This window comes from Pistacia vera, unplaced genomic scaffold, assembly GCF_008641045.1.
Source record: "Pistacia vera cultivar Batoury unplaced genomic scaffold, PisVer_v2 Contig133, whole genome shotgun sequence".
NCBI lineage: Eukaryota > Viridiplantae > Streptophyta > Magnoliopsida > Sapindales > Anacardiaceae > Pistacia > Pistacia vera.
The window spans coordinates 349,085-376,492 of NW_022195391.1; the positions used below are offsets into that span (position 1 = coordinate 349,085).

Here is a 27,408-nt window from a genome sequence, read left to right on the forward strand (position 1 = left end):
AAGAATGTGAAATTATAAATATCGTAACGCCAAAGTAATTTAGTCTTATAACAAGAACAAATATAGAAAGCTCATTTGCTGCAAAGAAAATAAGCCATGGCCATAGGCACAGCAAATCATAACCTTGGAAAGGCTTCAAGAGATTCTTCAGCAACAAAAATTCCAGCAATTAAACACAAAAACCTCTGCACAAAATTGCAAAAAGCAGTAGGCATAGATCAAATCAAGTTGATTGTTCTTCATCCGGATCATAGATGAACTATCGGTCTACCTTAACACAAGGGGACGTGGGCTATCTTGGACAGTCTTGTCTGTCATCCCTTTTGCACTTCTTTTTTTTCCTGCCAAGGATAGTCAATCATAAGTAATTGCACAAGAGAGGATGATAGACCGAGGTTCGGACAGGACAGTCATCTTAGTCTTATAAAAACAAGAAATATCAGAAACATGGACACTACAAAAACATGTTTATAGAACTAGAAATTCACAACCTTGGAAAGGCTTTAACAGATTCTTCAGCAACAAAATTCCATATTTGGGCACTAACCCATCTTAAAAAATCGCAGAAACTCAGCAAGACAGTCGCAGAAACTTTTGAAAAACAACTGTAGTAGGCCAGCAACTTAGAATCACAACAACCCTTTGTTTTTTTACTGCAAATAGGATCTTGAACTGAAATGCAACAATAGTTCTGTTGACTTCACTTACGAGAAATAACTTTCAAGAGTTAAAGTCCGTAAATAACTCCTGAAGTTTATCCGTAAATAACTTTGAAGCATAATCCATGCTGCCTATACCTGTAATTGGCTAAAATCAGCTGGAGCTCCACCAAGCATAGCGTACCATTGCAAAACATCAGAATTTGACTCATCTGTAAAGAAACCCCGACCAAAGTATATAGAGAGTTCAATAACTATGAAAATCATATGTATCAAAAATTGCAAAACATCAGAATTTGACTCAATCCACATTTCTTTTTCTTACTTTTTAACCACAATAGTTAGAAGAATGCATGAGGCAAAGAAACGGTTAACTTCAGGAACCAAGTGTCAAATTGTCCACTTTCTTCCTCTGGGAAAAAGAAAAGGACCCTTAGAAAACATAAGAAAAACAAATGTCAAATGGAGAGGACTATTTTCAAAATGATGCAAGAACAATTAAATTCCAAGCTACGACATATTTTAGTGATCAACATGTAGGCCTGAAATATCAATAACAGGGAATAAAACAGAATTGATACCTCTTACATTGTGTTACTAGCAAGATGAATGAATAGTAAACTTACATTATTTTGCAATGCGGTGAGCTCTGTATCAGCCTCTGTTTTCACAGAGCTGAACAATAGTAAAAACCATCCAATCAACCTTAGAGATTCCAAGTTTAGGGAAGGATTAGATGGTGGGCATGCTCAAATCACTTTAAATTGCAATATAAACAACAAATTCTACTAATTACATGACTTTTTTTATATTTCGACAAACCATATGGTAAAGCTTACCGCTGCCATTTCCATGTTGGCATATGCATTCGAGTAGATACATTCAAGTTGGTTCCTGCAGGAGCACATAATTAATAATCAACTGTCTGTTTAATAAAAAACTAATTTGTCTTGATAAAAGTTAATGGTGTGGATTCTAGAAATTGACAGACCTGAATAGCCCCTAAGTATGAAGTGATTCAGTCTTTTCCATTGTTTCTGATATCAAATAGACACCAATTTTCTTAACCAGCTGTCTATCTCAACGTGAGGGATGTGGGCTATCTTAGACCACTCTTGTCCTTCATCCCTTTTGCACCTTTGTTTCAGCAATGGACAACCACTAATATATAGTTGAAGAAGCGAAGATGGAAGGTGTGGCAAGGATGTGAGATTTGGGCAATTAATGATCTCCAAGTTTTCAAGAGAGGTGAGATTCTGGAAACCCCTGGGAGATAGGTATTTCAATTTTGTGAGTTTTTGTAATTTTACATGAACTAGAGAGGCTGGCAACTTCATTTCCTTCTCCTCCTCTGGAAAGGACACTGCATTTGGGAATCCGTCAATACAGAGTGTTCTAAGAGAGATGAGTTTGTGGAAGCCCCACTCAGCAAGTGTGCTGTAGATGTTGGGATCATCAACGTCAAGTGATGTTAGATTGGTGGGAATATCTTGTTCAGGAAAGAAGGCCATTTTTGGATTATTCCGTAAGGCTAGGGATTGAAGAGATTTGAGGGTGTGCATGTGACTAGGTAGGGCTTGTAGCTTCTTACATCCACTGATAGTGACTCTTAAATCAGTGTTAGGAAGCCCATCTTTTGGGAAAGAAACAAGATTTGGGCAATTTTCTATTGTTATAGAACTAAGATTGTGTAGAGTGTGTAGGCCTTCGGGAACTGATTTAAGATGATCACATCCGCTGATAAAAATATGTTCAAGAGACGTATTATTATCAAAACTCTCCACTTTTAGCTCTAGCTTTGGGCAACCTTGAAACCGAAGGAATTTAAGTGCCTTGGGTAACAGTCCTCCTGCTATTAACGTCCTCAGATTTGAACAATACTCAATCAAAAGCCTTGTGAATGTTGAAGGTAAGTGGTGTGTTGATGATAAGTGCGTGAGAGAAGGGCATTGTCCAATATTCAACTCGTAAAGAAGAGATGTAGCGGTGTTGTCCCCATCCTCCTTCTGCATCAATGAATAAGAACAAGAAGGAGAAGAAGTACAAGTATCCTCCCAAATACACCTCAATCTTTCACATTCCGCTACCCAAAGGATTTTTAGTGATGAAGGTAGTCGGCCCCTCACAATGAACCTTAGAGAAGGACAACTAGAAACTTCCAAGTGCTGAATACGTGCGTTGTTGTGCTTCAACCCTTCATGTAAAGATTTTATGGCTTCACAATTCCGAATGTGAACTTTGGTCAGACTGGAAAGAGAAGCATCTGGAAACGAAACTAGACTTGGAAGCTCACTCAAATATAGCTCTTTAAGCAAGATAAAGCAATCCAACCCCAACCCTTGTGGTGGCTTCTCAGGACATATCACATTTGGCCACAGTTGTCTGAGCTCTTCACAACCGTCAATTTTCAGAGTTTCTAATTTCTGAAACTCCTCCTTTGACCAACTTCTAAACACAGCAACATCTGATCCTTTGCATCTATTTATTTCCAGTGAGCGGAGAACAGGAAGGGTCGAGAAAGAAACCATTAATTCCTCACATTCCTCAATCATAGCAGTCTCCAATAAAGGAAGAGGGTTCAGTGTTTGGAAGTCAATTGCACTATTGCATACCACGCGTTTGCATCCTTCTATTTTTAAACAGCAGAGCTTTGGCAGGCTTGTGAAGGAAACAACAAATTCCTCACATTCACTAATCACAAGTTCCTTTAATGAAGGAAGATGGTTAGGTAATCTTCCATAGAGTTTGGGACATCGTTTAATGGAAAGCTTTCGGAGACAATAGAAACTTTCAGCATGCAACTTTTCCTCAAAAGGATCCCAATGCTCCCATTCCGGCAAATTCTCAAAACAAAGTGTCTCTAATGATTGAAAACACTCTGAGCAACTCTCCCCATAGATCTCACAGCCTACTTTTTTAAGCATTTTCATCCCTTTAATGGTGAGGTATTTAAGTGAGCCCAGTAGCCCAATCGAAGGCAAGGTTATGCAACTTTCACATCCATCCAATGTCAAAACCACCATATTAGAGAATGATGGATCTCCTATCCAAGATGAATATTTTTTGCCACCAAAATTATTGATTGTGAGCTCTTTCAGATTTTTATGGGGTTGTAAAATGTCGAGAACAATTTTCTCTTCTTCATCTCGAGAGGGCATAGAAGAACTCCATTCTAGCACTAACACTTCTAAGTCCTTCTTATCACACAATATAGAATCTCTTGTTTCATGACAATCAGTTGCATTCTCTAACCTTGAAATATAAAGTTCTCCACGAATAAACTTTAATTCTTTCAAATCTTTCAAATTACTAGATCCGACACCTTTCCCCACAACAAAATTAGATAAAGTTTGAAGACATTTCAATTTTTTCAATCCTAATGGCATCTCTCCTATAAGTATTGCACCTCTAATATCAAGATGACGAAGGTTGATCAGATCTCCCATTTGTAAAGGCAACTTTTCAAGACTAGAACAATAACTTAGTAACAAACTTTGCAAATTGAATAGTGAACTTGTTGACTCAGGTAGAATTCTGATTTGAGTTTTAGAAAGATTGAGATACCTCAAATGTTTTAGATCTCCAATTGAGTCAGGTAGTTCAATCACATCATAATTTATTAAAGATAGTGATCTCAATTTTCTGAGCTTTGGCAATAAATTTGGAAAGACTGACTGACTTACATAAGTCCTATGATATTTTAACTTTGGCGGCCAAAATATTTTCAGGAATGTCCTCAGTTGCTCAGCTCCACGAAAGACTTCGAAATTCTTCTCAACTTCATAGTTTCTAAATGTGTAAGAACAGTGTCGAATCCTTTCACTTCTTTTTATTTGCATGACACTCGATTCATCCTCAAATCTAAAGCTTATTTCTCGAGAAATCCATTGGGCCAAATCATGGACAAGGTCGTGCATCACAAATTTCAAACTATCATTACTCAATTGTTGAAAAATTGACCTTGACAATAACTCACAAAAGTACTCGCCGCCTATGTCTTCTAGTTGCTTTTTATGGTTTGACTGTTGAATAAATCCTTCTGCCATCCATAAAAGTACAAGTTCTTCCTTCTTGAATTCATAATCCTTCGGAAAAATTGCAGAATAAGCAAAACATCTCTTAAGATGTGATGGAAGATGATAATAACTTAATTTTAATGCAGGGAGAATATTACTTTCCTGTGGCAAATCCCAAATTTCACTGTCCAATATATCCACCCATTCATCATATTTTTGCTTAGAGCGTAAAAGGCCAGCTAGCGTTCTTGCTGCCAACGGCAAGCCTTTACACTTTTTAACAACTTTCTCCTGAAGTAATTCCATACTCTTTCCTGCAGTAATAACTCTACTCCTAGATACATGGTTCTCAAATATGGCCCAACAGGCATCTTTTGGCAGAAGCTCCAAGTTATAACATACTTCTAGTTCCATTATCGATGCAACATCCTTGCTACGTGTAGTTACAATTATTTTACTTCCTGGTGCTCCAGCCAAGAACGGAGATTTTAGGGCTTCCCACAAGTCATAATCCCTACTCCAAACATCATCCAAGACTAACAAGAATTTTTTCTCAGCTATATTATTTTTCAGCTGAACCTGTACTTCATTTAAGTTCGTTAGAGTGCAAGTTGATGAAGTGATTGACTCAAGAATTGCCTTGGAGATACGCAGAACATCAAAATCATCCGAAACACATGCCCATGCTCTTGGATTGAAATCTGCCACTGCCTTGTCATTGTACACCTCCCGAGCGAGTGTTGTTTTGCCTACTCCTCCCAGGCCAACGATGGGTATTACTTGAAACCTGCCACCACTCCGTTTATTGCTTAACACCATTTCAAGTATCTTGGCTTTATCAGCATCTCTTCCGATAACTGCTGGTTCAGTTGGCACACATGTACTAGGTGGTCTTTGCCATGCAACAGTAAACGAGCCTCCAGCAATCTCTTTCAGACCAAGATAATTCTTTTCTTCACAGAGATCTTCTAAACGACAAGTTATCTCTTCTGTCTTGGACTTCATTTCGGCCTGGGAAATCAGAGAACTTGGAGTCCAAGAAGAGAAGTAATCAGCAAATATGTTTGCCGATTGTTCTGCCATCAATTCCCGCTCTAGAACCTGAGTGGCATACTCATCCAGGATGTCCTCCACATCATAAGCCAAGTCTTGGAGATCTTCCAACCACATTTTTACCGCCTCGTTCATCAATTGCTTCCCCTCCGCATCATTGAGCACTGCCTGGATCATTAAAAACTTTCGCTTCCACTGCTTCAACTCTGAACATATCCCATCTTCACATGGAAAGAGCGACAGCTTATGTGGCGCCAATCTGTCGAACAACACTTGAAGAAAAGCACCAAGAAAGACTTCTCCCACTGGCATGGTTTTGACTACGTAGGAAGAAATGGTAAGAATGAATTAAAATTCTCATACAGAGAAGGATGATAATCAGATGAAGAGCAACAATCAAGAAAGAGAAGGATGATAATTAGTTAATAATTTGTATGTAATTTTCTTGTAGTAATAACAGTAATCGAACTTTTTTAGGACAGTGTAATTGAACCTTTGAACCAAATCTGGTATTGACACGACCTTACCTGTTTTCTAAATATATATTTCAGAGACATTCATGGAAAAAAAAAAAAAAACCATGGATTCATGGAGATCTATTTCACACCCTTGATAATTATTAAGAACAATGAGAGGAAAATAAGAGAAACTGGTTTTTCGCTATGGATTCTTGAACTATTACAAACTCGATTGCAATAAACTATAACAGTTTAAGCATGATAAAGAGATGGTGATATGAAGGTTGTTTTTCCTTACCTGAAATTTGTGATATGAGGATCTTCTAGATTTCTTAACAGACGATTCTGCGAGCAAGCATTGTCTGCAAGATGAAGAGATGGAAATTGGTGTTTTAGTTGTCTTAACAGCTAGGTGAATTTGTGTTAAGAAATTAAAAGGAGAACTTAGGAGAAGAAGAAAGAGACTCAGAAAATGAAAAGTTTTAGAGGTTTCTTCCTTTTTTATCTCAACCGTACAGTATGAATAATAAAATGGAAAATGGAAATCCACGAGTCAAGTGTTCATTATGAAAGATAAAGAAAAAGTAAAATGGAATATGGAATATGTTATATGGACAGCGTACTCATAAAGCAGAGAATCCAAGAACTGTCAGCAACTTTGGTTTTAAAAGTCTTGGCTCCATCATTGCCATAATTCAACTTCATAGTGGTGGTTTTTTGAAAGTAAAAGTTCATCCAATCAATAATTTGATGAGTGTTTGATTAATTAGTTTAACAAAACTCGAGAGATAAAGGGTAAGTAGCTTGCTTGAATCCAAGACACCTCTTGAATAGCTGGAGCTCCACTCAAGCTTCAATGCCAAAGACACACTTCAGCTCCAACCGCTCAAAATCCCACCAAGCTTTCATCAATAGAACCATGTTCCAACAACACTTAAACAACAAAGGTTAAGTAGGTATTTTAAAGCTTACCAAAGCATGAGGAACCTGACCAACTATGAAATAAACCTCAAAGGATTTTCAGAGAACAATGTGAGGAATATTTAGGCTCAGACAAGCTCTCAACAACAAGATGAGTTCAACAAAATAATAAGCAATATATCATAAAAGGAACCTGACCAGACGATAAAACTCTCTAACGAATTTTAGAGAACAACACAATGAATATTCTGGTTCAAACGTAAATGCAAGGGGACGAGATATTATATAGAAACCTTGCTCAACGAACTACTAGACAGTCAACCAACAAAGCCTTGCACATGTTTGGCTATTTTGAGAAAGTTTTCAACTTGTTAGAACCACGTCTGAAAAGCAAAACAAATTTCTATTTCCACATCTGAGATATTTGACACCCGTATATAGACCACTCATGCATATCTTAGGCCAGGAAAAATATCTTAACAACTAATGAAAACTTGACATTTGTGCTAAAGGTTTGATTGGCGACTGTTGACACATCTGATTCTAATGTGGCCACATATTATGCAATGAAAATAGTCTAAGGTAATGTGCACCCATCTAATCCAAATGTCATGACATGTGTAAAGAAAAGACACGATTGTGCTTAAAGAAAAAGATCAGAAATGAACGTGCACACACAAATTTCATAAGTTGAGAAAAATACTTACAATTAGTTTAACAAAACTCAAGAGATAACAGGTAAGCAAAGAACAAATTGATCAACTTATAAATATTTTTTTACGATGACTTCCAAGAAGCAATACATATATGTATGTACGTATTTTTTGTCCATCTTTCCTTATACATGTTAACCAATTCCTTCAAAATAAAATGAAATCAGGTAAAATCAAAACCTAAAAGTATAAATTAGAGTTACGTGGTTCAGGCTAGTATACATCCACAAACAATGATTATAATCCACTATTTGAATAGAGAAAACACAAGTGCATAATATTTTCCCTCAAACAAGTTTTGGGAGTTGTATGACACGAGCACGGCCCCATCTTTTTCTCTACTCATTTCTATTTTTAACTCCACTTACAAATACAAAGACAAATGATGATATATACAAAAGGTTACAAAATAAAGGGAAGGTATTTTTCTTAACGAAGAAATTGACAAATTTAAGTTACAATACAAGAGAGTTAGCATTCCCACAACTTTTCTGCAAACATTGATGTACTCGCACCTCAGGAAGAACTCCAGGAACGAGTAGCTAAGGAAGCCGGTTGCTAAAACATTTAAAAAAGCAACTGCGGGTCGTAGGCCAACATCTCATAATCATCAAAACACATCTCTCATGCATGGTCTTTGAAGTGTCTACTAGTATTGGTCTAAAATCATCTCAACTGTGTCGTATCAAGCAGAGTGTATCATTAACTGCAGAAAACTACAAAACATGGCCTTAAGGTCTAGAAAATCATGCCTCTAGAAGGCTATAATCGAATCTTCAGCAAAAATCCCATTAGTTTCCGGTGGCTATAATTCAAACAATCGAACACCAACTCCACTGCCTTCCCTGACATTATCTGCAGAGCTTATGATCGATTACCACAACAAAATCAACTGGATTTTTTTTGTAAGACCTTGACATCTGGTGCATGAAAAATAAATTTTAGCCGGTTGCTAAAACATTTAGGTGGAATACTGTGTACTCTGACTTCTCTACACAGTTTTCCAAATGAAGCAAGTGGTCGATCTGGCCACCAGGACTAATAAATCTTGGTCTTCTCTGTTGGTTGACAACACTTCTCACAGAAGAAATCATAAATAAACTAAAAGGTTGATTAGTTCTTGGTCACTTTCTCAAATGAGTGATCAATTAATTTTAGATTGACAATATTTGAACTCAAGAAATCAAGAGTTTCCATTCAGCAACATCTTCCTGAAGCAGTTTGTTACAACATTCAAATTTAAAAATGTTACAACATCATATATTTAATCATTACAGCATAAGAATTATATTTTAACACCATCAACATTTTGGAACTCTATATTTTCCCTCGAGTGAAAAAACAAAGAGTAAATTGAAAGAATCAAATTCCAAATACTTATTGTGATAGGAGATAGCAGTAGCAGCGGCAGCGGCAGCTTTAGCAGACGTTTGTAAGGCCGGGGTTTGAATCTTCTCAATTCCAACCGGTCTTATGGTCTCAGGGGGCTTTGTGCAACAAATCAATGCCCGATTTATCCCTTGAAAGAAGTGATGTTGTTTGATTTTGGTTGCTCCTCTCTTATATGCCAACCTATGCTGTGGCTTTTTCACCAGCAAGCCCCTTAGCAAATCCTTAGCTGAAAAACTTACAACTGGTGCCTTGGGGAATCTCAGTGATTGGCTAACAACATCAAACAGGGTACCCTGTTTTCGGAGCCCTTGAAGGGAGTTTTACCAAATAATAGTTCATACAGAAAGATCCCAAAAGTCAACCAATCAACAGCACTGCATGCCCTTCACCTTTGATGGTTTCAGGTGCCAGGTACTTGTGAGTTCCCACAAACGACATGGAGCGCTGTGTTGGTTGGCTCAGCAATAAGTTCTGGCAGTGGGGTATTGGTTTCTGAACTTTCTTGGATTGTCAAAAGAATTGAGGAGAAAAACAAATTGTAGGGCCAAGACATGATGGTTGGACACACGAGGGCTTGATGCAGGCATGTCGAATGCAATAAACTGGATTCTTTTTCAGGGTTTCAGACCAGAGTATCGACGCCTTCACTACTGTTGGGCTGACAGCACATCGAAGGGAAAGATCAAAGTCAAAGACCATTATATGTCCATCTTCTCTTACAGGAACATTTTCTGGCTTAAGGTTCCAGTAAACAATCCCAAGCATATGGAGGTATTACAGAGCAAGGAGAACTGCTACACAGAACCTGCATAAAGAAAGTCACATAATAACACGATTTATTTTCAAGGAAACATAGCATACTTCTGATTGTCTAAGTGATATAGATGAAGGATGTACATCGGCAAGATATTCAGAATGCAACATGCAACAGCTAATAATTAGGTTCTCTCTACTAATGTCCATAATTTCTTGCAAAATATTCTCTAAACTCAGGAACCAAAACCCTCCCAAATTAGAGTTACCAATTCATGTTAGAGCATTCGGATTCAGGTTTAGAAGGTTTAAGGTATACACAATATGGCATGCCAGGCCATTAAACAATTTTCCTATTCAATTTCTCCGATGACCATATATTGAGACGATGAGAAGCCCCTAAAATTGCCACCAGCATGCCCCAAAACTAACATAGATGTCAATAACCAGTTAACTAGTATAGACATTCCAACTGTGTGACTTTATACAGTATAAAGAAAGTTCGGTATCTATGGTTATTATGAATATAAAAAAGTTGCAAAACATCAAGAATTTTGAGTTACTCCACAAATTCCTGTTGATTACCTTACAAGCAAAGCAGTTCAAACTTTCGAAGAATCAAAGGAGGTGAAAAAGCAGTTAATTGCAGCAAGCCCTTAAGCTTCAAATTCTGACAGAAAGCTGTACTCTAGTCCCTCTGAAACTAAATTAAATGAACAAATAAGAACACTTCAAATAAATACATCAAGAATTGAATAGCCTTAAAACCTCTTAAAATCAAGTTACTAGTAAGATGAACGAAGACATTGAAGAGTTCATCTTAACTTGTATTGTTGTATCCACAACGTGGTGAGCTCGGTTGTTAGCCTCTTTCTTCATTGAGCTGAAAAATGGTATAAAAAAATTTTAGTATGATAGCTATTGGTTTTGTATTAAATCAAACGGAGAAACCAAAATTCTTTTTAATTACCTAACACATGTGATATGATAAAGCATTCCATTGCAATTGCAATGTTGACATAATGTTTTTAAAGTTGGTTTCTTCCTACAATTGTTTCGTAAATAATACCCAGTTACATAAAATATCTAGATCATTCTGATAGTAAATAATTGTACCATTTAGGAAAAAGAATTTGTCAGACCTGAAAAGAGTACAAGGGCATCCCCTAAATAATGAATTGAATCTCCATTCTTCCTCTTGTGGATTGCTGTTTCTTTTTTCTTTTTTCCTGCAAAGGACAATAATTTACTACGTAAGAGTTATGAATTAGCTGCTGATTTTTTTGATATTGAATTAGAAAATGTGGATCTAGGCCTAGCAAATCGGAACCTTTGAGAGGCTTCAACAGAATCTTCACTGATATTCCCATAGCACTACAGCAATCTAGACTGCAAAATTTGAACACCAACACCTCCAAAGCTCTGTAATCTACATGGTGTATCATTGTCTTCCATATCCAAATTAAGCTCTATGAATTACTAGGTGGAAGAAAAAATACCTGTCAACCAAACACAAACCTTGGTACCAACTCAGTGCTTAAAGAGCTTAGAGTACTATTAGAAATGAACGAAATGAAAATACTTAACCAATTCTGTCATTAGATTTAATTAGTCAAAAGTGTGACTTAAAATTTTCTTAAGAAACCAGATGGTAAAGCTTACCACTGCCATTGCAATGTTGGCATTTTTGCATCCAGGAGTCAGACTATTCAATTTCTCCCTGCATGAACTGACAAAATTATTAATGTGCACTCGGTTTTGTAAAACTCTAAATTCTCTTAATAATAACAAGTGTTCTATGAGCTAAAAATTGACTTACCTAAATTGATTACAATGATGGAATAAATTACTATCGGATTCAGCTCATTTCCTCTTCCAGAGTGTGGATGAATTTATCATCTACCTTAACGCAAGGGATGTAAACTATCTTGGACCATTCTTGTCCTTCATTCCTTTTGCACTCTTTTTTAATCAAAGGACATTTATAAATATATAGCGACAAAAGTGAGGATGGAAGATCTAGCAAGGATCTGAGATTTGGGCAATGACTGAAAGTCAAAACTTCAAGAGATGGAAGAACTTGGAAATTTTTGGAAGATAGGTATTTCAATTTCGGGCAGTCAACAATGCCCAGATAAATTAGAGAGATGGGAAACTTTATTTCTATGATCTTCTCCTCTGGAAAAAATAATGCATCAGGTAATCCCCAAATTGTGAGACTTCTAAGAGAAGTAAGTTTGTGGCAACCACACTCAGTCAGTGGCTTGCAGATACTGAGAGGAAGTGCAAGTGATTTTAGGTTGAAGGGGAAATCCTCTGCTGTAAAGGATTCGATATTAGGACATAGGCATAAGGATAGCTCTTGAAGAGATTTGAGGTTGTGCATGCGGCTAGGTAGGGCTTGTAATTTCTCACACCCAGAGATACATACTTCTAAATCAGTGTCAGGAAGCCCATCTTTTGGAAATGAAACAAGACTTGGCCACTCATGGATATCATGAGACGTAGTTTGCAAAGAGTGTGTAAGCCCTCCCAAATGGATTTAAGGTTTTCACATCCCTCGATAGAAAGAATCTCAATAGGCATGTTACAGTCAAAACTCCCGGCTGCTAGTGACTCTAGCTTTGGGCACTTGTTAATAAAAAGGGACACAAGTCCATTAGATAATTGTCCCAAGGTTCCGAGATTTGAACAGTGTGAAATAAAAAGCTCCGCTAGTGTTGAAGGTAACTGGTCTGTTGATGATAAATGCGTCAGAGAATGGCATTCCTGTATGCTTAATTTGTAGAGAAGAGATGTGCTGGTGTTGTCCACGTCATCCCTGTGTACCAATGAATAAGAAGAAGTTGGAGAAGAAGTACAAATATCTTCTCTATCATCCAAAACGCACACCAAATTTTCACATCTAATAATAGTAAGCTCTTTTAGAGATGAAGGCAAACGGTCCCTCACAATGAATGTTAGAGAAGGACAACCACAAACTCATAAATACTTCAGACGCGCATTGTTATGCTTCAACCCCTCATGCAAGGATGTAGGCCATCACATTGGCTGATGGTAACTCTGCTCAAGATTGAAAGTAACCCATCTGGAAACGAAACAAGATTCCAGAGCTCTTTTAAATGCAGCTCTTGAAGGGAGGTAAAGCAACTCAACCCATGTGGTGCATTCTCTGGACAAATCTTATTTGGCCATAAATGTATGAGCTCTTGACAGCCAACAATTGACAGATGTTCTAGTTTCTGAAATCCTGTCCTTGACCAACTCTTAAACACTGGAAAGTTTGATTCTCCACCTGTACTCATGGAGTTTAGTGCCTTTGAATCAACTGGACTACAACAAACCATGCCTTTGCATCTATTTATTTCTAATGATCTGAGCATTGGAAGGCTTGAAAATGAAAACTCTAAGTGCTCACACCCATTAATCACAAGATTATCCAATAAAAGGAGATGATCAGGTAATCTTCCAGAGAGTTTAGGACATTGAGAAATTGAAAGTTTTTGGAGACAAGGGAATCTTTGGACATGGTCATTTTCTACACGGTCCCAATGCTCCCACTCTTGCAAATTCTCAAAAGAAAGAGTTCACAACGATTGAAAAGACTTTGAGCAACCCTCTCCATAGATCTCACCACAAATCTTTTTTATTTTTCCCATCAATCTAATTGTGAGATTCTGAAGTGAGCCCAGCAATGCTAGGGAAGGCAAGGTTGTGCAGTTTTCACATCCATCCAATTTCAAAACCACCATGTTGGAGAACGATGGATCTCCTATCCAAGATGAAAGTTTTTGGCCGCCATAATTTTTTATTGTGAGCTCTTTAAGATTTTTATGAGGTTGTAAAATGTCAAGAACCACTTTCACAGCTTCATCTTGCGAGGGGTTGGAAGAACACCATTCCAGTACCAACACTTTTAAGTCCTTCTCGCACAATATCATCTCTGTTGTGTCTTGACAATCCACTGCATTCTCTAAACTTGAAATGCAGACCTCTCCACAAAGAAACTTTAAGCTTTTCAAATCCTTCAAGCTAGATCCAATACCTTTACCAACAATAAAATTTGACAGTGTCTTCAAACATTTCAATTTTTTCACTCCCAATGGCATCTCTCTTATTAATATGGACCCTCTAATATCAAGATGGCATAGATTGATCAAATTTCCCATGTGTGAAGGCAACTTCTCCAGACAAGGACAATTTCTTAACATCAAGCTTTGTAAATTGAATAGTAAACATGTTGACTCAGGTAAACATTTTATCAGAGTTTTTGAAAGGTTAATATACCTTAGATGTCTTAGATCTCCAATGGAGTTGGGTAGTTCCATCACATGATACTTTGTTAAAGATAGTGCTCTCAATTTTTTGAGTTTTGGCAATAAATCTGAAAAAATGGTCATAGTAACGTAAGTTTTATCTTCGTACCTCAATGGCAAGAATATTCTCAGCAATGTCCTTAGGGACTCAACTTTATAGAGAACTTCAAAGTTCTTTTTTACTTCATAATCTCTAAATGTGTAAGAAGAATGTCGAATTCTATCAAGTCTTTTCATTGACATGATACTGAATTCACCCTCCAATCTAAAACTTGTTTCTCCCGATATCCATTGAGCCAAATCATTGGCAAGATTATGCATTATAGATTTTGAACCATTAATACTTGACCATTGAAATATTGACCTCGACAGTAAATCACGAAAATATTGACGACCTGAGTCTTCCAGATGCTTGTTTTTAGATTGTTGAATAAGATCTTCTGCCATCCATGATAGAATAAGTTCCTCATCCATAAATTCATAATCCTTAGGGAAAATAGCACAATAAGCAAAACACCTTTTTAAATGTGAAGGAAGATGATGATAGCTTAGTCTCAAAATAGAGAGAATGCCATTTTCTTTAGGTAAATCCCATAATTTACTGTTCAATATATCTTCCCACTCATGATATCTTTGCTTAGATCGTAAAAGACCCCCAAGAGTCCTGGCTGCTAAGGGTAACCCTCTACACTTCTCAACAACTTTATCACGAATTGAATTCATATTCTGGCCTGAAACAACAGCTGTGCTCCCAGATACATGCTTCTCGAATATGCCCCAACAATCATCATTTGAAAGAAGTTTCAACTTATAATATTCACTCTGTCCCATTGTTAAAGCTACATCAACGCTGCGTGTCGTCACAATTATCCTACTTCCAGGTGCCCCAGCCATGAAGGGAGACTTAAGTGTTTCCCACAAGCCATAATCTCTGCTCCAAACATCATCTAATACAAGGAGGAATTTTTTTCCAGTTACTTTGTTTTTCAACTGAACCTGCACTTCATTTAAGTTCTGTAGACTACAAGATGATGAAGTGATTGACTCAAGAATTGCCTTGGAAATTCCCATAACATCAAAATCATCCGAAACACATGCCCATGCTTTTGGATTGAAATCCGCCACTGCCTTGTCGTTGTACACCTCCCGAGCAAGTGTTGTTTTGCCAACTCCTCCTAGGCCAACAATGGGTATTACATGAAAGCTGCCACCACTCTGTTTATTGCTTAACACCATTTCAAGTGTCTTGGCTTTATCAGTATCTCTTCCGATAACTGTTGGTTCAGTTGGCACACATGTACTAGGTGGTCTTTGCCATGCAACAGTAGATGAGCCTCCAGCAATCTCTTTCAGCCCAAGATAATTCTTATTTTCACAGAGATCTTCTAAACGGCAAGCTATCTCTTCTATCTTGGACTTCATATCAACCTGGGAAATCAGAGCACTTGGAGTCCAAGAAGAGAAATAATCAACAATTCTGTTTGTCGATTGTTCTGTCATCAATTCCCGCTCTAGAACCTGAGTGGCATACGCATCCAGGATGTCCTCCACATCATAGGCCAAGTCTTGAAGATCTTCCAACCGCATTTTCACAGCCTCGTTCATCAGTTGCTTCTCCTCGGCATAGTTGAGAACTGCCTGGATCATTAAGAACTTTCTCTTCCACTGCTTCAACTCTGAAAGTATCCCATCTTCACATGGAAGGAGCGACAGCTTACGTGGTGCCAATCTATCGAACAACACCTGAAGAAAAGAAGCAAGAAAGACTTCTCCCAGTAGCATGGTTTTGACTACGTAGGAAGCAATGATAAGAATGGATTAAAATTCTCATACAGAGAAGGATGATAATCAGATGAAGAGCAATGAACAAGAAAGAGAAGGATGATAATTATTTACTAATTTGTATGTAATTTTCTTGTAGTAATAAAAGTAATTGAACTTCTTTAGGACAGTGCAATTGAACCTTTGAACCAAGTCTGGTACTAACACGACCTTACCAGTTGTCTAAATATATATTTAGAGACATTCAGGAAAAAAAAATAAACCATGGATTCTTGGAGTTCTATTTCACACCATTGATAATTATTAAGAACAGTCAGAGTGGAAGTAAGAGAAACCAGTTTTCCGCTATGGATTATTGAACTATTGCAAACTCAACTGCAATAAACTATAACACTTTAAGCATGAATCAAGAGCGCTTAGACATGACAATTAATTCAGCTGTGGTGGTGATATGAAGGTTGTTTTTCCTTACCTGAAATTTGTGATATGACGGTCTTCTGGATTTCTTAACAGTCGATTCTACAAGCAAGCACTTCTACTAAGCTTCACTATTGCCAAACTGATTTTTTTTTTTTTTTTTTCTGGGGGTGTGGTTGATTTGGAAGAATGGATAGTAGTGTAAAGGAGAGTTAAGAAATGAAGATGGGAATTGGTGTTTGAGTTGTCTTAAGAGTTAGGTGAATTTGTGATAAGAAATTAAAAGGAGAAATTAGGAGAATAGATATAGAGAAGAAGAAGAAAGAGACTCAGAAACTGAAAAGTTTGAGAGGTTTTTTATTTTCTATGAATAATAATGAAAAGGAAAACGGACATCCAAGAGTCAAGTGTTCATTATGAAATATAAAGGAAATGGAAAATGGACAGCGTACTCATAAAGCAGAGAGTCCAAGTAACTATCTGCAACTTTGGTTTTAAAGTCTTGGCTCCACCATTGCAATAATTCAATTCAACCTCAAATCAAATCAAAGCATTGGTTTTTAATGACTTGTTTTTTTCTTCCTAGTGGTCCATAGTGTGTTTGTTTTAGTAAATTTTCAAGCATCAGCCCAAGTCATTTGACTTCTACTAGCCTATATAATCAGCCGGTCACCCTCCACGAAATTTCACAAAAAGAAAATTGAAAGATAATCTGATGGAACTCTCCTGCAAATCAGTGAATCATAGCAACACACAACACACAGCAAAGAACACGCACAAAATAGAGAAAATAGTAGATTGCATTAATTGGTACTGAATGATCATAAAACAGGAACAATTGAGATAACAGACAGATTCCCAGCAATTCGAGGAGCTGGGACCTCCCATTCAGTCCTATGAAGAAATCCTTGATATCCTACCTCCCTCACTCTCTCCCTCTTATAAGCTAATTATTCTATTCTGTAACTACTTGACAGCCACGTGTCCATTCTCATAACAACCTCACCATGCTTTAACAACTCACCCTCGTTGCACACCTCACCACCCCTTAACAAACTCACTCTCAACGCACCCTAACTCCTATTCCTTCCCCTGCCCTTGGATTTATAGACCTTGTGTATGGGAGGTCTAACATAATCCAATCAATAATAGATCAGTGTTTGATTAAAATTAATGGTTTGATTAATTAGTTTAACAAAACTCAAGAGATAAAGGGTAAGTTCAATGCCAAAATTGTGTACCATTTCCTTCGACATCTAAACTGAGCTTTTTACAAAACCTCGGTATCAGTTCAATGCCAAAAGCCACTGATTGAATGAAAAGACATTAGAAGAAACAGGACATTACCTCTGCAATCATGGCTTTCTTTTTAAGTTTCATCAACATGTAGTTCCATCTATAAAAAGAACCCAAATTTGGTGTTCATAGTATAAAAAAAAGTTCAGTATCTATGGATGCAAAACATTAGAATTTGACTCATTGAATAATAATTAGAAGAATCAATGGCACAAAGAAATGGTTAACTTCAGGAATAGAGTTTCAACTAGTCCACTGGCTTCCACCGAAATGAAATATAAAAAAATAACCTTAAACAAACAAAAGAAACATAAATGCAAAATGAGATACTATATTCAAATTGATGTGAGAACATTCAGATTCCAAGCCGAAGCATAATTTTGATGATCAACAAATGGGCCTGAAATATCACTAACAGGGAATAGAATAGAATTGCAGCTTCTTACATTATATTACTGGCAAGATGAATGAAAATTAGCCATATATAAATTTAAATTAAGTTTTATGTCCATGTGGTGAGCTCTGCTATTAACCCCTGTTTTCACAGAGCTGAAAAATTGTAGAACTGTCTGATAGATAGCCTACTACAACAAGTTTAGGCATGGTCATAACACTCTAAAACTTCAATATAACAACAAATATTTACTCTTACATTATTTTAAAACTTTTTAGACTTTGATAAATCAGCAGTGAGAATTCATATTGCATCCCAGATTTCATACTTATGAGTTGGTTCCTGTACGAGCAACAAAGTATTAAATAAATCTCTGTTTTTTAAAATCTAAATGGTCTTGATAAAAGCTAATGGTGTGGGTTCCAGAGACTGACTAACCTGAATAGCCCATAAGAATGAAGTGAGGTGATTGACCGATCCAGCCATTTCCACAGTTTCTAAAAATGAACTTTCAATCCATCTTAACACAAGGGATGTGGGCTATCTTTGACCACTCCTGTCCTTCATTCCTTTTGCATCATTGTTTCAGCACAGAAGAACCTCCAATATATAGTCGCAGAAGCGAGGATGGAAGGTCTGGTAAGGATGTAAGATTTGGGCAACCACAGATTGACAACCCTTGAAGAGAGGTGAGATTTTGGAAAACCTTGGGAGAAGTTAGAGATGTATTTCAATTTTGTGAAGCTTTCAATTATCAGAGAAGTTAGAGAAGTTGGCAACCCCATCTCCTCCCCTAGTGAAGAGACTGCATTTGGGTATTTACAAATCCTGAGTGTTCTAAGAGAGGTGAGTTTGCGGAAGCCTCACCCTGCCAGTGAGTTGTAGATGTTGGGATCTTCAACCTCAAGTGATGTTAGATTTGTTGAAACCACAGCAAAACAAACGCACACAATAAAATAAAACAGAAAAAGTAAATGGAAACTTGATTTACCCTGGTTCATTTCAATTAAGGATTTACGTTTAGCATTCAAATAGAGATTTTGTATTATGTTTTAAAACTCTGAAATTACAATCTTAATAACCGTAGCTCACTCTCTCTATTTTGTCTTAAACCCCTGGTTTCTTATTACTACATCATATAATAGGAAACCCTATCTCATTTGGGCCTACCCGAATTTAACCACACCTAGACCCAAATATTAGTAAAACAATAACAAGTCCAATTACTAATTGGACTACCGTGAAGGGGGTAACCCGCCCACTCACCAGCAAGTGGGACCCCCGAATACGTCTACGTAAGGAACTTCAAGCCCATGCAAAGTATTAACCATATCCAACAAGATTGGTGGGAATTTGTTCAGGAGAGAAAGCCATATTTGGACATTCATATAAGGCTAGGCATTAAAGAGATTTGATGGTGTCCTTGTGGCTAGAAAAATTGGCAGTAGAAAGTGTTTCAAACAAAAGAGTCACTGTGACACTTGCAGTAGAATTTTCATCTACCATTCTCCATTTGTGTTGATGACCTGTTTCATTGCAAGTAACTTTCTCAAGTCTGATTCCGAACCTATTGCGTAGATTCATCTCCACTGAAAAGAGTGTTTCATTGTCTATCTCCCATAATCTGAATCAGCCCCTCATGTTTCGCAAGTAACTTTCTCAAGTCTGATTCCGAACCTATTGCGTAGATTCATCTCCACCGAAAAGAGTGTTTCATTGTCTATCTCCCACAATCTGAATCAGCCCCTCATGTTTCGCAAGTAACTTTCTCAAGTCTGATTCCGAACCTATTGCGTAGATTCATCTCCACCGAAAAGAGTGTTTCATTGTCTATCTCCCACGATCTGAATCAGCCCCTCATGTTTCATCAGTAAGAGCTACCTATACATCCACCAAACACAAACCAACTGGATTTTTAGAAAACCTTTATATATAATAGCTCAATGTCTAAAGAGTTCAATAATTATTAATTTTGGCATTGAAATGAAAATCTATGAAACATAAATGATTTAGGGAGTATCATAAATTAGAGAAAGAAATATTTTAGACCTCTGCAATCATAGCTCACTTTAAGTCCTTTGATCCATAACATCAACTCATACGGTCTACGTAACAGAACTTGACAAACCTGAGAGAGCAGAAGGTGAATTGAGAAGGTGATATGCAGTTCATTCATTACGCATTATAGATGAAATTCTGACCTATTTTAACATAAGATATTTATGCTATCTTGAACCGCACTCGTCTTGGTCACCTTTGCCCTGTTCTTTCCCTGCAAATTGCACATGTGAGGGTGGTTACCAAGGTTTGGCAGGAATGTGAGATTAAAAATATCGTAACGCCAAAGTAATTTAGTCTTATAACAAGAACAAATATCAAAAGCTCATTTCTGCAAAGAAAAATAAGTCATGGCCATAGGCATAGCAAATCATAACCTTGGAAAGGCTTCAAGAGATTCTTCAGCAACAAAAATTCTGGTAATTCAACAGTCAACACCAACACCTCTACACAAAATTGCAAAATGCGGTAGCAAAACTTTCAACTAACTGTAGTAGGCAGATCAAATCAAGTTAATTCTTCTTCATCCGGATCATAGATGAACTCGCCGTCTATCTTAACACAAGGGGGTGTGGGCTATCTTGGACAGTCTTGTCTGTCATCCCTTTTGTACTGTATTTTTTCCTGCCAAGGACAATCAATCATAAGTAATTGCAAAAGAGACGATGACAGACTGAGGTTGGGAAAGGACAATCAATATAACTTTACCTTAGCTTAGTCTTATAAAAGCAAGAAATATCAGCAAAATGGACACTAAAGAAGCATGTTTATAGGACTAGAAATTCACAACCTTGGAAAGGCTTTAGCAGATTCTTCAGCAACAAAAATTCCCATATTTGGGCACCAGCCCCTCTCAAAGAATTGCAGAAACTCCACAAGACAGTTGCAGAAACTTTTGAAAAACAACTGTAGTAGGCCAACAACTTAAAATCACCAAAACCCTTTTGTTGTAGACTGCATATAAGATCTTGAACTGCTAACAACTTAGTTCTGTTGACTTCACTTACGAGAAATAACTTTCAGAGTTAAAGTCCATAAATAACTCCTGAAGTTTATCCTTTGAAGCATAATCCATGCTGCCTATACCTGTAATTGGCTAAAATCAACTGGAGCTCCACCAAGCATAGCGTACCATTGCAAAACATCAGAATTTGACTCATCTGTAAAGAGACCCCGACCAAAGTATATAGAAAGTTCAATAACTATGAAAATCATATGTATCAAAAATTGCAAAACATCAGAATTTGACTCAATCCACATTTCTTTTTCTTACTTTTTACCAACAATAGTTAGAAGAATGCATGAGGCAAAGAAAAGGATAACTTCAGGAACCGAGTATAAAATAGTCCACTTGCTTACTCTGAAAAAAGAAAAACAAATGTCAAATGGAGAGGACTATTTTCAAAATGATGCATGAAATATCACTAACAGGGAATAAAACAGAATTGAAACCTCTTACATTGTGTTACTAGAAAGATGAATGAAAAAGTAAACTTGCATTATTTGTGCAATGCGGTGAGCTCTGTATCAGCCTTTGTTTTAACAGAGTTGAACAATAGTAAAAACCATCCAATCAACCTTTAAGATTCCAAGTTTAGGGAATGCTCAAATCACTTTAAATTGCAATATAAACAACAAATTCTACTATTTAGATGATTCTTGTTATAATTCGACAAACCATATGGTAAAGCTTACCGCTGGCATAAGCATTCAAGTTGATACTTTCCAGTAGGTTCCTGCAGGAGCACATAATTATTCATCAACAGTCTGTTTAATAAAAATCTAATTTGTCTTGATAAAAGTTAATGGTGTGGGTTCTAGAAATTGACAGACCTGAATAGCCCCTAAGTATGAAGTGATTCGGAATTTTCCATTGTTTCTGATACCAAATGGACATCATTGTTCCTCCTCTGGATCTAGATGAACCTGCTGTCAGGGATGTGGGCTATCTTGGACCAGTCTTGTCCTTCACCACTTTCGCACCGTTTCTTCAGTAATGGACAATGAAAAATATGTAGTTGCAGAAGCGAGGATGGAAGGTGTGGCAAGGATGCAAGATTTGGGCAATAAAAGATATCCAGGTTTTCAAGACAGGTGAGATTCTGGAAACTCTTGGAAGATAGGTATTTCAGTTTTGGAAATTTTTCTAATTTTAGATGAATTAGAGAGGCTGGCAACTTCATTCCCTTCTCCTCTTCTGGAAAGGACAATGCGTTTGGGGATCCCTCGATATGGAGTTCTCTAAGAGAGATGAGATTGTGGAAGCCCCACTCAGCAAGTGAGTTGTAGATTTCGGCACCATCAACATAAAGTGATGTTAGATTGGTGGGAATATCTTGCTCGGGAAAGAATGCCATTTTTGGATTATTCCGTAAGGTCAGGGATTGACGAGATTTGAGGGTGTGCATGTGACTAGTGTGACGTCATCAAACACTTGGTGTACATCACCCTGATATTCTAAAAGCTTCCGGAATACTTTTGTATATGCTAGAATATTGTAATTAATACGGTAGTTGGTAGATGATAGTTGGTAGGTGGTAGTTTAGAGTTAGCTAATCTCCACCGTTGATCTCGGGAGATCTAGACCGTCCATTGTAAGCTCCAACTACTATAAAGGGGGGAGGTCTTCATTTGGCCAAACCATCCAAGAATTGTAAAGTTCTCTCATTAGTAAAGAGTTCTCTTTCTAGCATCCTTTGTGAGTGAGTTTGTGTGAGTGTTTTCTTACTTACAAGGCTAGAAGCGTGAGTAAGCAAGGCTGACTTAGGGCAATCGTCGGGAGATTAGCACCTAAGGCCGCACGACTCCGAAGGGAAGCGATCGGGTCGTTACATTTGGTATCAGAGCGGGAAGATTCTTGGTTCAAGATGTCGTCCGAAGTTTGCCATGAAGAGCAAAGGGGGAGGGAGGCCAATCCTAACCCCAACCCTTCCAAGAAGAACTCTCGAGGAGGGAAGGACGAGTCCATGGACATGATGGCCTCCATGGAAGCGCGGGTGATGCACAACGAGGTGAACGTTGCCAAAGTGAAGGAACACCTCAACGTCCTCGATCAAAAGATGGACGATATGGAAGGGATGGTCGAAACCATGGGGGAGTTTCGCCAAGATGTTGCCGAGAAGCACCAAGCTTTCACGGAGTTCCAAGCGGTGATGTTGGACTCTCTCAGGGTATTACAAGCTCAAGTGGAAGAGCTCCGATCGGGTCTAGAGGAAAGCAAGGGCGATTGGGCATTTTGCAAGAAGGCAGTGGTGAACGCGGTCGTCACCAATGCTCACCTCCTGCAAGGGTCGAAGTTCCAAGACCGCAGAAGTATGGGGGAAAGCGGGATGCCCAAGAGCTGGAGAACTTTCTATGGTCCATGGAGAGGTACTTCGAAGCTACTAATGTCCAAAGTGAGCAGGAGAGGGTGAACATCGCAACCGGGTACCTTGAGGATCATCCTATCGCATGGTGGCAATGGAAGCATGCCGAGATTGTGCAAGGTACATGCACCATTAACACTTAAGAGTTACTCAAGTGTGAGATCAAGAAACAATTCTATTCGGGCAACGTAGCATATGAAGCACGGAAGATGATGCGGGAGCTTAAGCACACGGGGCCTATTTCCAAGTATGTGGATGAGTTCTCTAAACTTATGCTTCAAGTTGATAATATGAACTCGGAAGATTTGCTATTCAACTTTATAGAGGGGCTCCAACCCTGGGCACAAAGGGAGCTCTAAAGGCATCAAGTTACCAACATCTCCACTGCCATTACCGAAGCCGACACCCTTGTTGAGTTCCGCAAGGGCGAATCATCCAAGCCAAAGAAAGATGGCAAGTCCGATTACGGCAAAGGTGGGGGAGGAAAGGGAGACAAACCATCCCATCGAGAAAAGGGAGACAAACCGTCTCACAAGAAGGAATGGCAGAAAGATGGCAAGAAGGAATACAAGCACTGGGAGAACTGTTATCTGTGTGATGGGGATCATTGGATCCGAGATTGCCCCAAGCGCAAGGCCTTCAATGCCATGTTCGAAAAGAAGCAACCTGAGACACCCGCATCCAAAACCGCCAACATAGGGTGCCTCCAACTTCTCAATGCCTTGAAGGTAAAGCTCGCACAACCTAAAGTTCAGGATAAGTCCCTGATGCATGTCGAAGCCACCATCAACAGGAAGAAAGTTCAAGCCTTATTGGACACGGATGCTTCCCACAACTTCATCAAAGACAACGAGGCAAGACAGTTAGGCCTCATGGTGGAGAAATCAGACAGATGGCTCAAGACGGTGAATGCTGAAGCAAAACCACTTGGGGGCATGGCTCGGAATGTTGAGCTACATCTTGGCACATGGAGCGGCAAGGTAACATTTTTTGTTGCACCTTTAGATGATTTTAACCTTGTTTGGCATGGAGTTTCTCAGGCAATTCAATGCGGTGCCCCTACCGCGATACAACTCTATTTGCATCTTGGAGGGAGTTTCATGCATGGTTCCAACAGTGAGCAAGGCCGCACCAAGCAGCCAACTCTCCCCAATGCAAATCGAGAAGGGACTTAAGCGGAAAGAAGAGACCTTTCTTGCCATGGTGCATGCGTTGGAAGATGAAGGAGATGTGGACACCGTGGAGCCGGTACCGAAGGAAATATCCCAAGTCCCTGAAGAGTATAAGGATGTCATGCCACTCGAGTTGCCGAAATGCCTACCACCTAGGAGGGAGGTGGACCATAAGATCGAGTTAGAACCAGGAGCTAAGCCACCCGCCAAAGCTCCATACCGGATGTCGCCACCAGAACTAAACGAGTTGCGGAGACAACTCAAAGAACTCTTAGAAGCCGAATTTATCAAGCCTTCGAAAGCACCATATGGAGCTCCGATTCTCTTTCAGAAGAAGCATGATGGGTCACTTCGCCTTTGCATCGACTATCGGGCACTCGATAAGGTAACTATAAAAAACAAGTATCTTATTCCTCTAATTGCCGATTTGTTTGATCAACTTGGACAGGCCAAGTATTTCTCTAAGCTTGATTTGAGATCAGAGTATTACCAAGTGCGGATTGCGAAAGGGGACGAGCCAAAGACCGCATGTGTGACGCGTTACAGAGCCTTTGAAAGTCATGCCATTCGGCCTTACCAATGCCCCTGCCACATTTTGCACCCTCATGAACCACATCTTCCATCCATATCTTGATCGGTTCGTGGTGATCTATCTTGACGACATTGTGGTGTATAGCAACACTCTTGAGGAGCATGTCGAAAACTTGCGAACAGTTTTCCTAGTGTTGCAAGAAAATGAACTATATGTCAAGCAGGAGAAGTGCTTATTAGCCAAGTCAGAGGTAGAGTTTCTCGGCCACAAGATCACGGATGGGAAGCTTATCATGGACAAAGCCAAGGTGAAGGCTATTGCGGACTGGGAAGCCCCAACAAAGGTTACCGAGTTGCGCTCTTTTTTGGGCCTCATCAATTACTACCGGAGATTTATCAAAGGCTACTCCACCATTGCCGCACCACTAACGGATTTGCTTAAAAAGACCACAAAATGGGAGTGGACGATTGATCGCCAACATGCCTTTGATTCTCTAAAAAGGGCCATCATGGAGGACCCGTGTTAGCCTTGCCCGACCATGCCCAACCATTTGAGGTACATACTGATGCATCTGACTTCGCTATTAGAGGTGTGTTAATGCAGGATGAACATCCCATAGCCTTTGAAAGCCGAAAGCTCAATGATATGGAGCGGCGATACACGGTGCAAGAGAAGGAGATGACAGCCGTGGTGCATTGTCTACGCACTTGGCGGCATTATTTACTAGGGTCCAAGTTCTTGGTGAAGACGGACAATGTGGCAACAAGTTACTTCCAAAGTCAGAAGAAACTTAGCCCCAAGCAAGCCAGATGGCAAGATTTCCTAGTCGAGTTTGACTATGAGTTGGAGTACAAGCCCGGGAAAGCCAACTTGGTAGCGGATGCATTGAGTCGGAAGGCCGAGTTTGTAGCCATAAGCATGATACAAGGGGATCTCCTCAAGCTCATAAAAGAGGGTCTCGAGCATGATCCATTGGCCAAACAACTCATCTCTTTAGCTCAAGATGGCAAGACTAAACGCTTTTGGGTAGAAGATGGCCTCCTATACACCAAAAGGAGAAGGGTGTATGTTCCGAAGTGGGGAAATTTGCGGAGGAACTTAATCAAGGAGTGTCACGACACCAAACGGGCTAGACATCCCGGACAAAGGCGCACCCGAGCACTATTAGAAGTAGCTTATTATTGGCCACAGATGCGGGATGATGTGGAGCAATTTGTGAGAACTTGTCTCGTGTGTCAACAGGATAAGGTGGAGCACTGAAGCCCTACTGGATTATTGGAACCACTGCCCACACCAAGCAAAGCATGGGAGAGCATTTCAATGGACTTTATAGTGTGCTTACCGAAATCCGAGGGGTTCACTACTATTATTGTTGTGGTGGACAGGTTATCCAAATATGTTACCTTCATCCCTGCACCAAAGGAATATACAGCGGAAGACAAGGCCAAGCTCTTTTTCAAGCATGTGGTGAAGTATTGGGGTCTTTCGAAGTCTATCATCAGTGATCGGGACAGTCGGTTCACAAGGAGGTTTTGGACCGAGTTGTTCAAACTTATGGGGTCGGCGTTGCACTTCTCCACGAGCTTTCACCCTCAAACCGACGGGCAGACTGAGAGAGTGAATGGTTTGCTAGAAATATATCTGCGGCACTTTGTGAGTGCCAACCAACTTGATTGGGCAAAATTGATCGATGTAGCCCAATTCTCATACAACTTGCAGAGAAATGAAGCCACCAACAAGAGCCCATTCGAAATAGTGATGGGTCAACAACCACTCACGCCGCACACCTTGGGTACAAGTTATAAGGGGAGCAGCCCCGAGGCATTCAAAGTTGCTAAGTCATGGCATGAACAAGCCGACATCACATTGGCATATCTTGATAAAGCAATAAAGAAAATGAAGAAGTGGGCGGACAAGAAGCGGAGGCATGTGGAGTACAACGTGGGAGATTTAGTACTTGTCAAAATCCTCCCATCACAACACAAGTCCACTCGGCCACTACACAAAGCCCTTGTCCGAAGATATGAAGGGCCATTTCCCATAATCAAGAGAGTCGGCAATGTGTCCTACAAGCTTGAATTGCCCTCTTGGTTGAGACTTCATTCGGTTTT

At 39.0% G+C, this 27,408-nt stretch overlaps 2 protein-coding genes and 5 long non-coding RNA genes across 7 annotated transcripts; all 7 read right to left on the reverse strand.

Moving 5' to 3' along the window:
- Positions 1–491: 491 nt before the first annotated feature.
- Positions 492–1,085, reverse strand: LOC116122260. Its single transcript, XR_004126870.1, has 3 exons — positions 985–1,085; positions 798–871; positions 492–672 (listed from the first exon to the last, which is right to left on the reverse strand). It is a non-coding gene; the product is annotated as an uncharacterized LOC116122260 (long non-coding RNA).
- A 50-nt stretch (positions 1,086–1,135) lies between these two features.
- On the reverse strand, positions 1,136–2,612 carry LOC116122259. The gene is made up of 3 exons (XR_004126869.1): positions 1,651–2,612; positions 1,499–1,553; positions 1,136–1,364 (listed from the first exon to the last, which is right to left on the reverse strand). It is a non-coding gene; the product is annotated as an uncharacterized LOC116122259 (long non-coding RNA).
- A 7-nt stretch (positions 2,613–2,619) lies between these two features.
- Positions 2,620–6,040, reverse strand: LOC116122283 (putative disease resistance RPP13-like protein 1). The gene is made up of 2 exons (XM_031408153.1): positions 2,793–6,040; positions 2,620–2,665 (listed from the first exon to the last, which is right to left on the reverse strand). Exons 1-2 carry the CDS (start codon positions 6,038–6,040, stop codon positions 2,620–2,622), a joined length of 3,294 nt encoding a protein of 1,097 aa, XP_031264013.1.
- Positions 6,041–10,790: 4,750 nt separating this feature from the next.
- Positions 10,791–12,036, reverse strand: LOC116122257. The gene is made up of 5 exons (XR_004126868.1): positions 11,785–12,036; positions 11,628–11,685; positions 11,296–11,464; positions 11,108–11,194; positions 10,791–10,848 (listed from the first exon to the last, which is right to left on the reverse strand). It is a non-coding gene; the product is annotated as an uncharacterized LOC116122257 (long non-coding RNA).
- A 1,516-nt stretch (positions 12,037–13,552) lies between these two features.
- On the reverse strand, positions 13,553–16,063 carry LOC116122284 (putative disease resistance RPP13-like protein 1). The gene has a single exon (XM_031408154.1). The coding sequence runs from the start codon at positions 16,061–16,063 to the stop codon at positions 13,553–13,555; it is 2,511 nt and encodes an 836-aa protein (XP_031264014.1).
- A 3,079-nt stretch (positions 16,064–19,142) lies between these two features.
- On the reverse strand, positions 19,143–20,739 carry LOC116122253. Its single transcript, XR_004126866.1, has 3 exons — positions 20,372–20,739; positions 20,220–20,298; positions 19,143–20,051 (listed from the first exon to the last, which is right to left on the reverse strand). It is a non-coding gene; the product is annotated as an uncharacterized LOC116122253 (long non-coding RNA).
- Positions 20,740–21,516: 777 nt separating this feature from the next.
- On the reverse strand, positions 21,517–22,492 carry LOC116122263. The gene is made up of 3 exons (XR_004126872.1): positions 22,062–22,492; positions 21,924–21,964; positions 21,517–21,588 (listed from the first exon to the last, which is right to left on the reverse strand). It is a non-coding gene; the product is annotated as an uncharacterized LOC116122263 (long non-coding RNA).
- Positions 22,493–27,408: the final 4,916 nt, after the last annotated feature.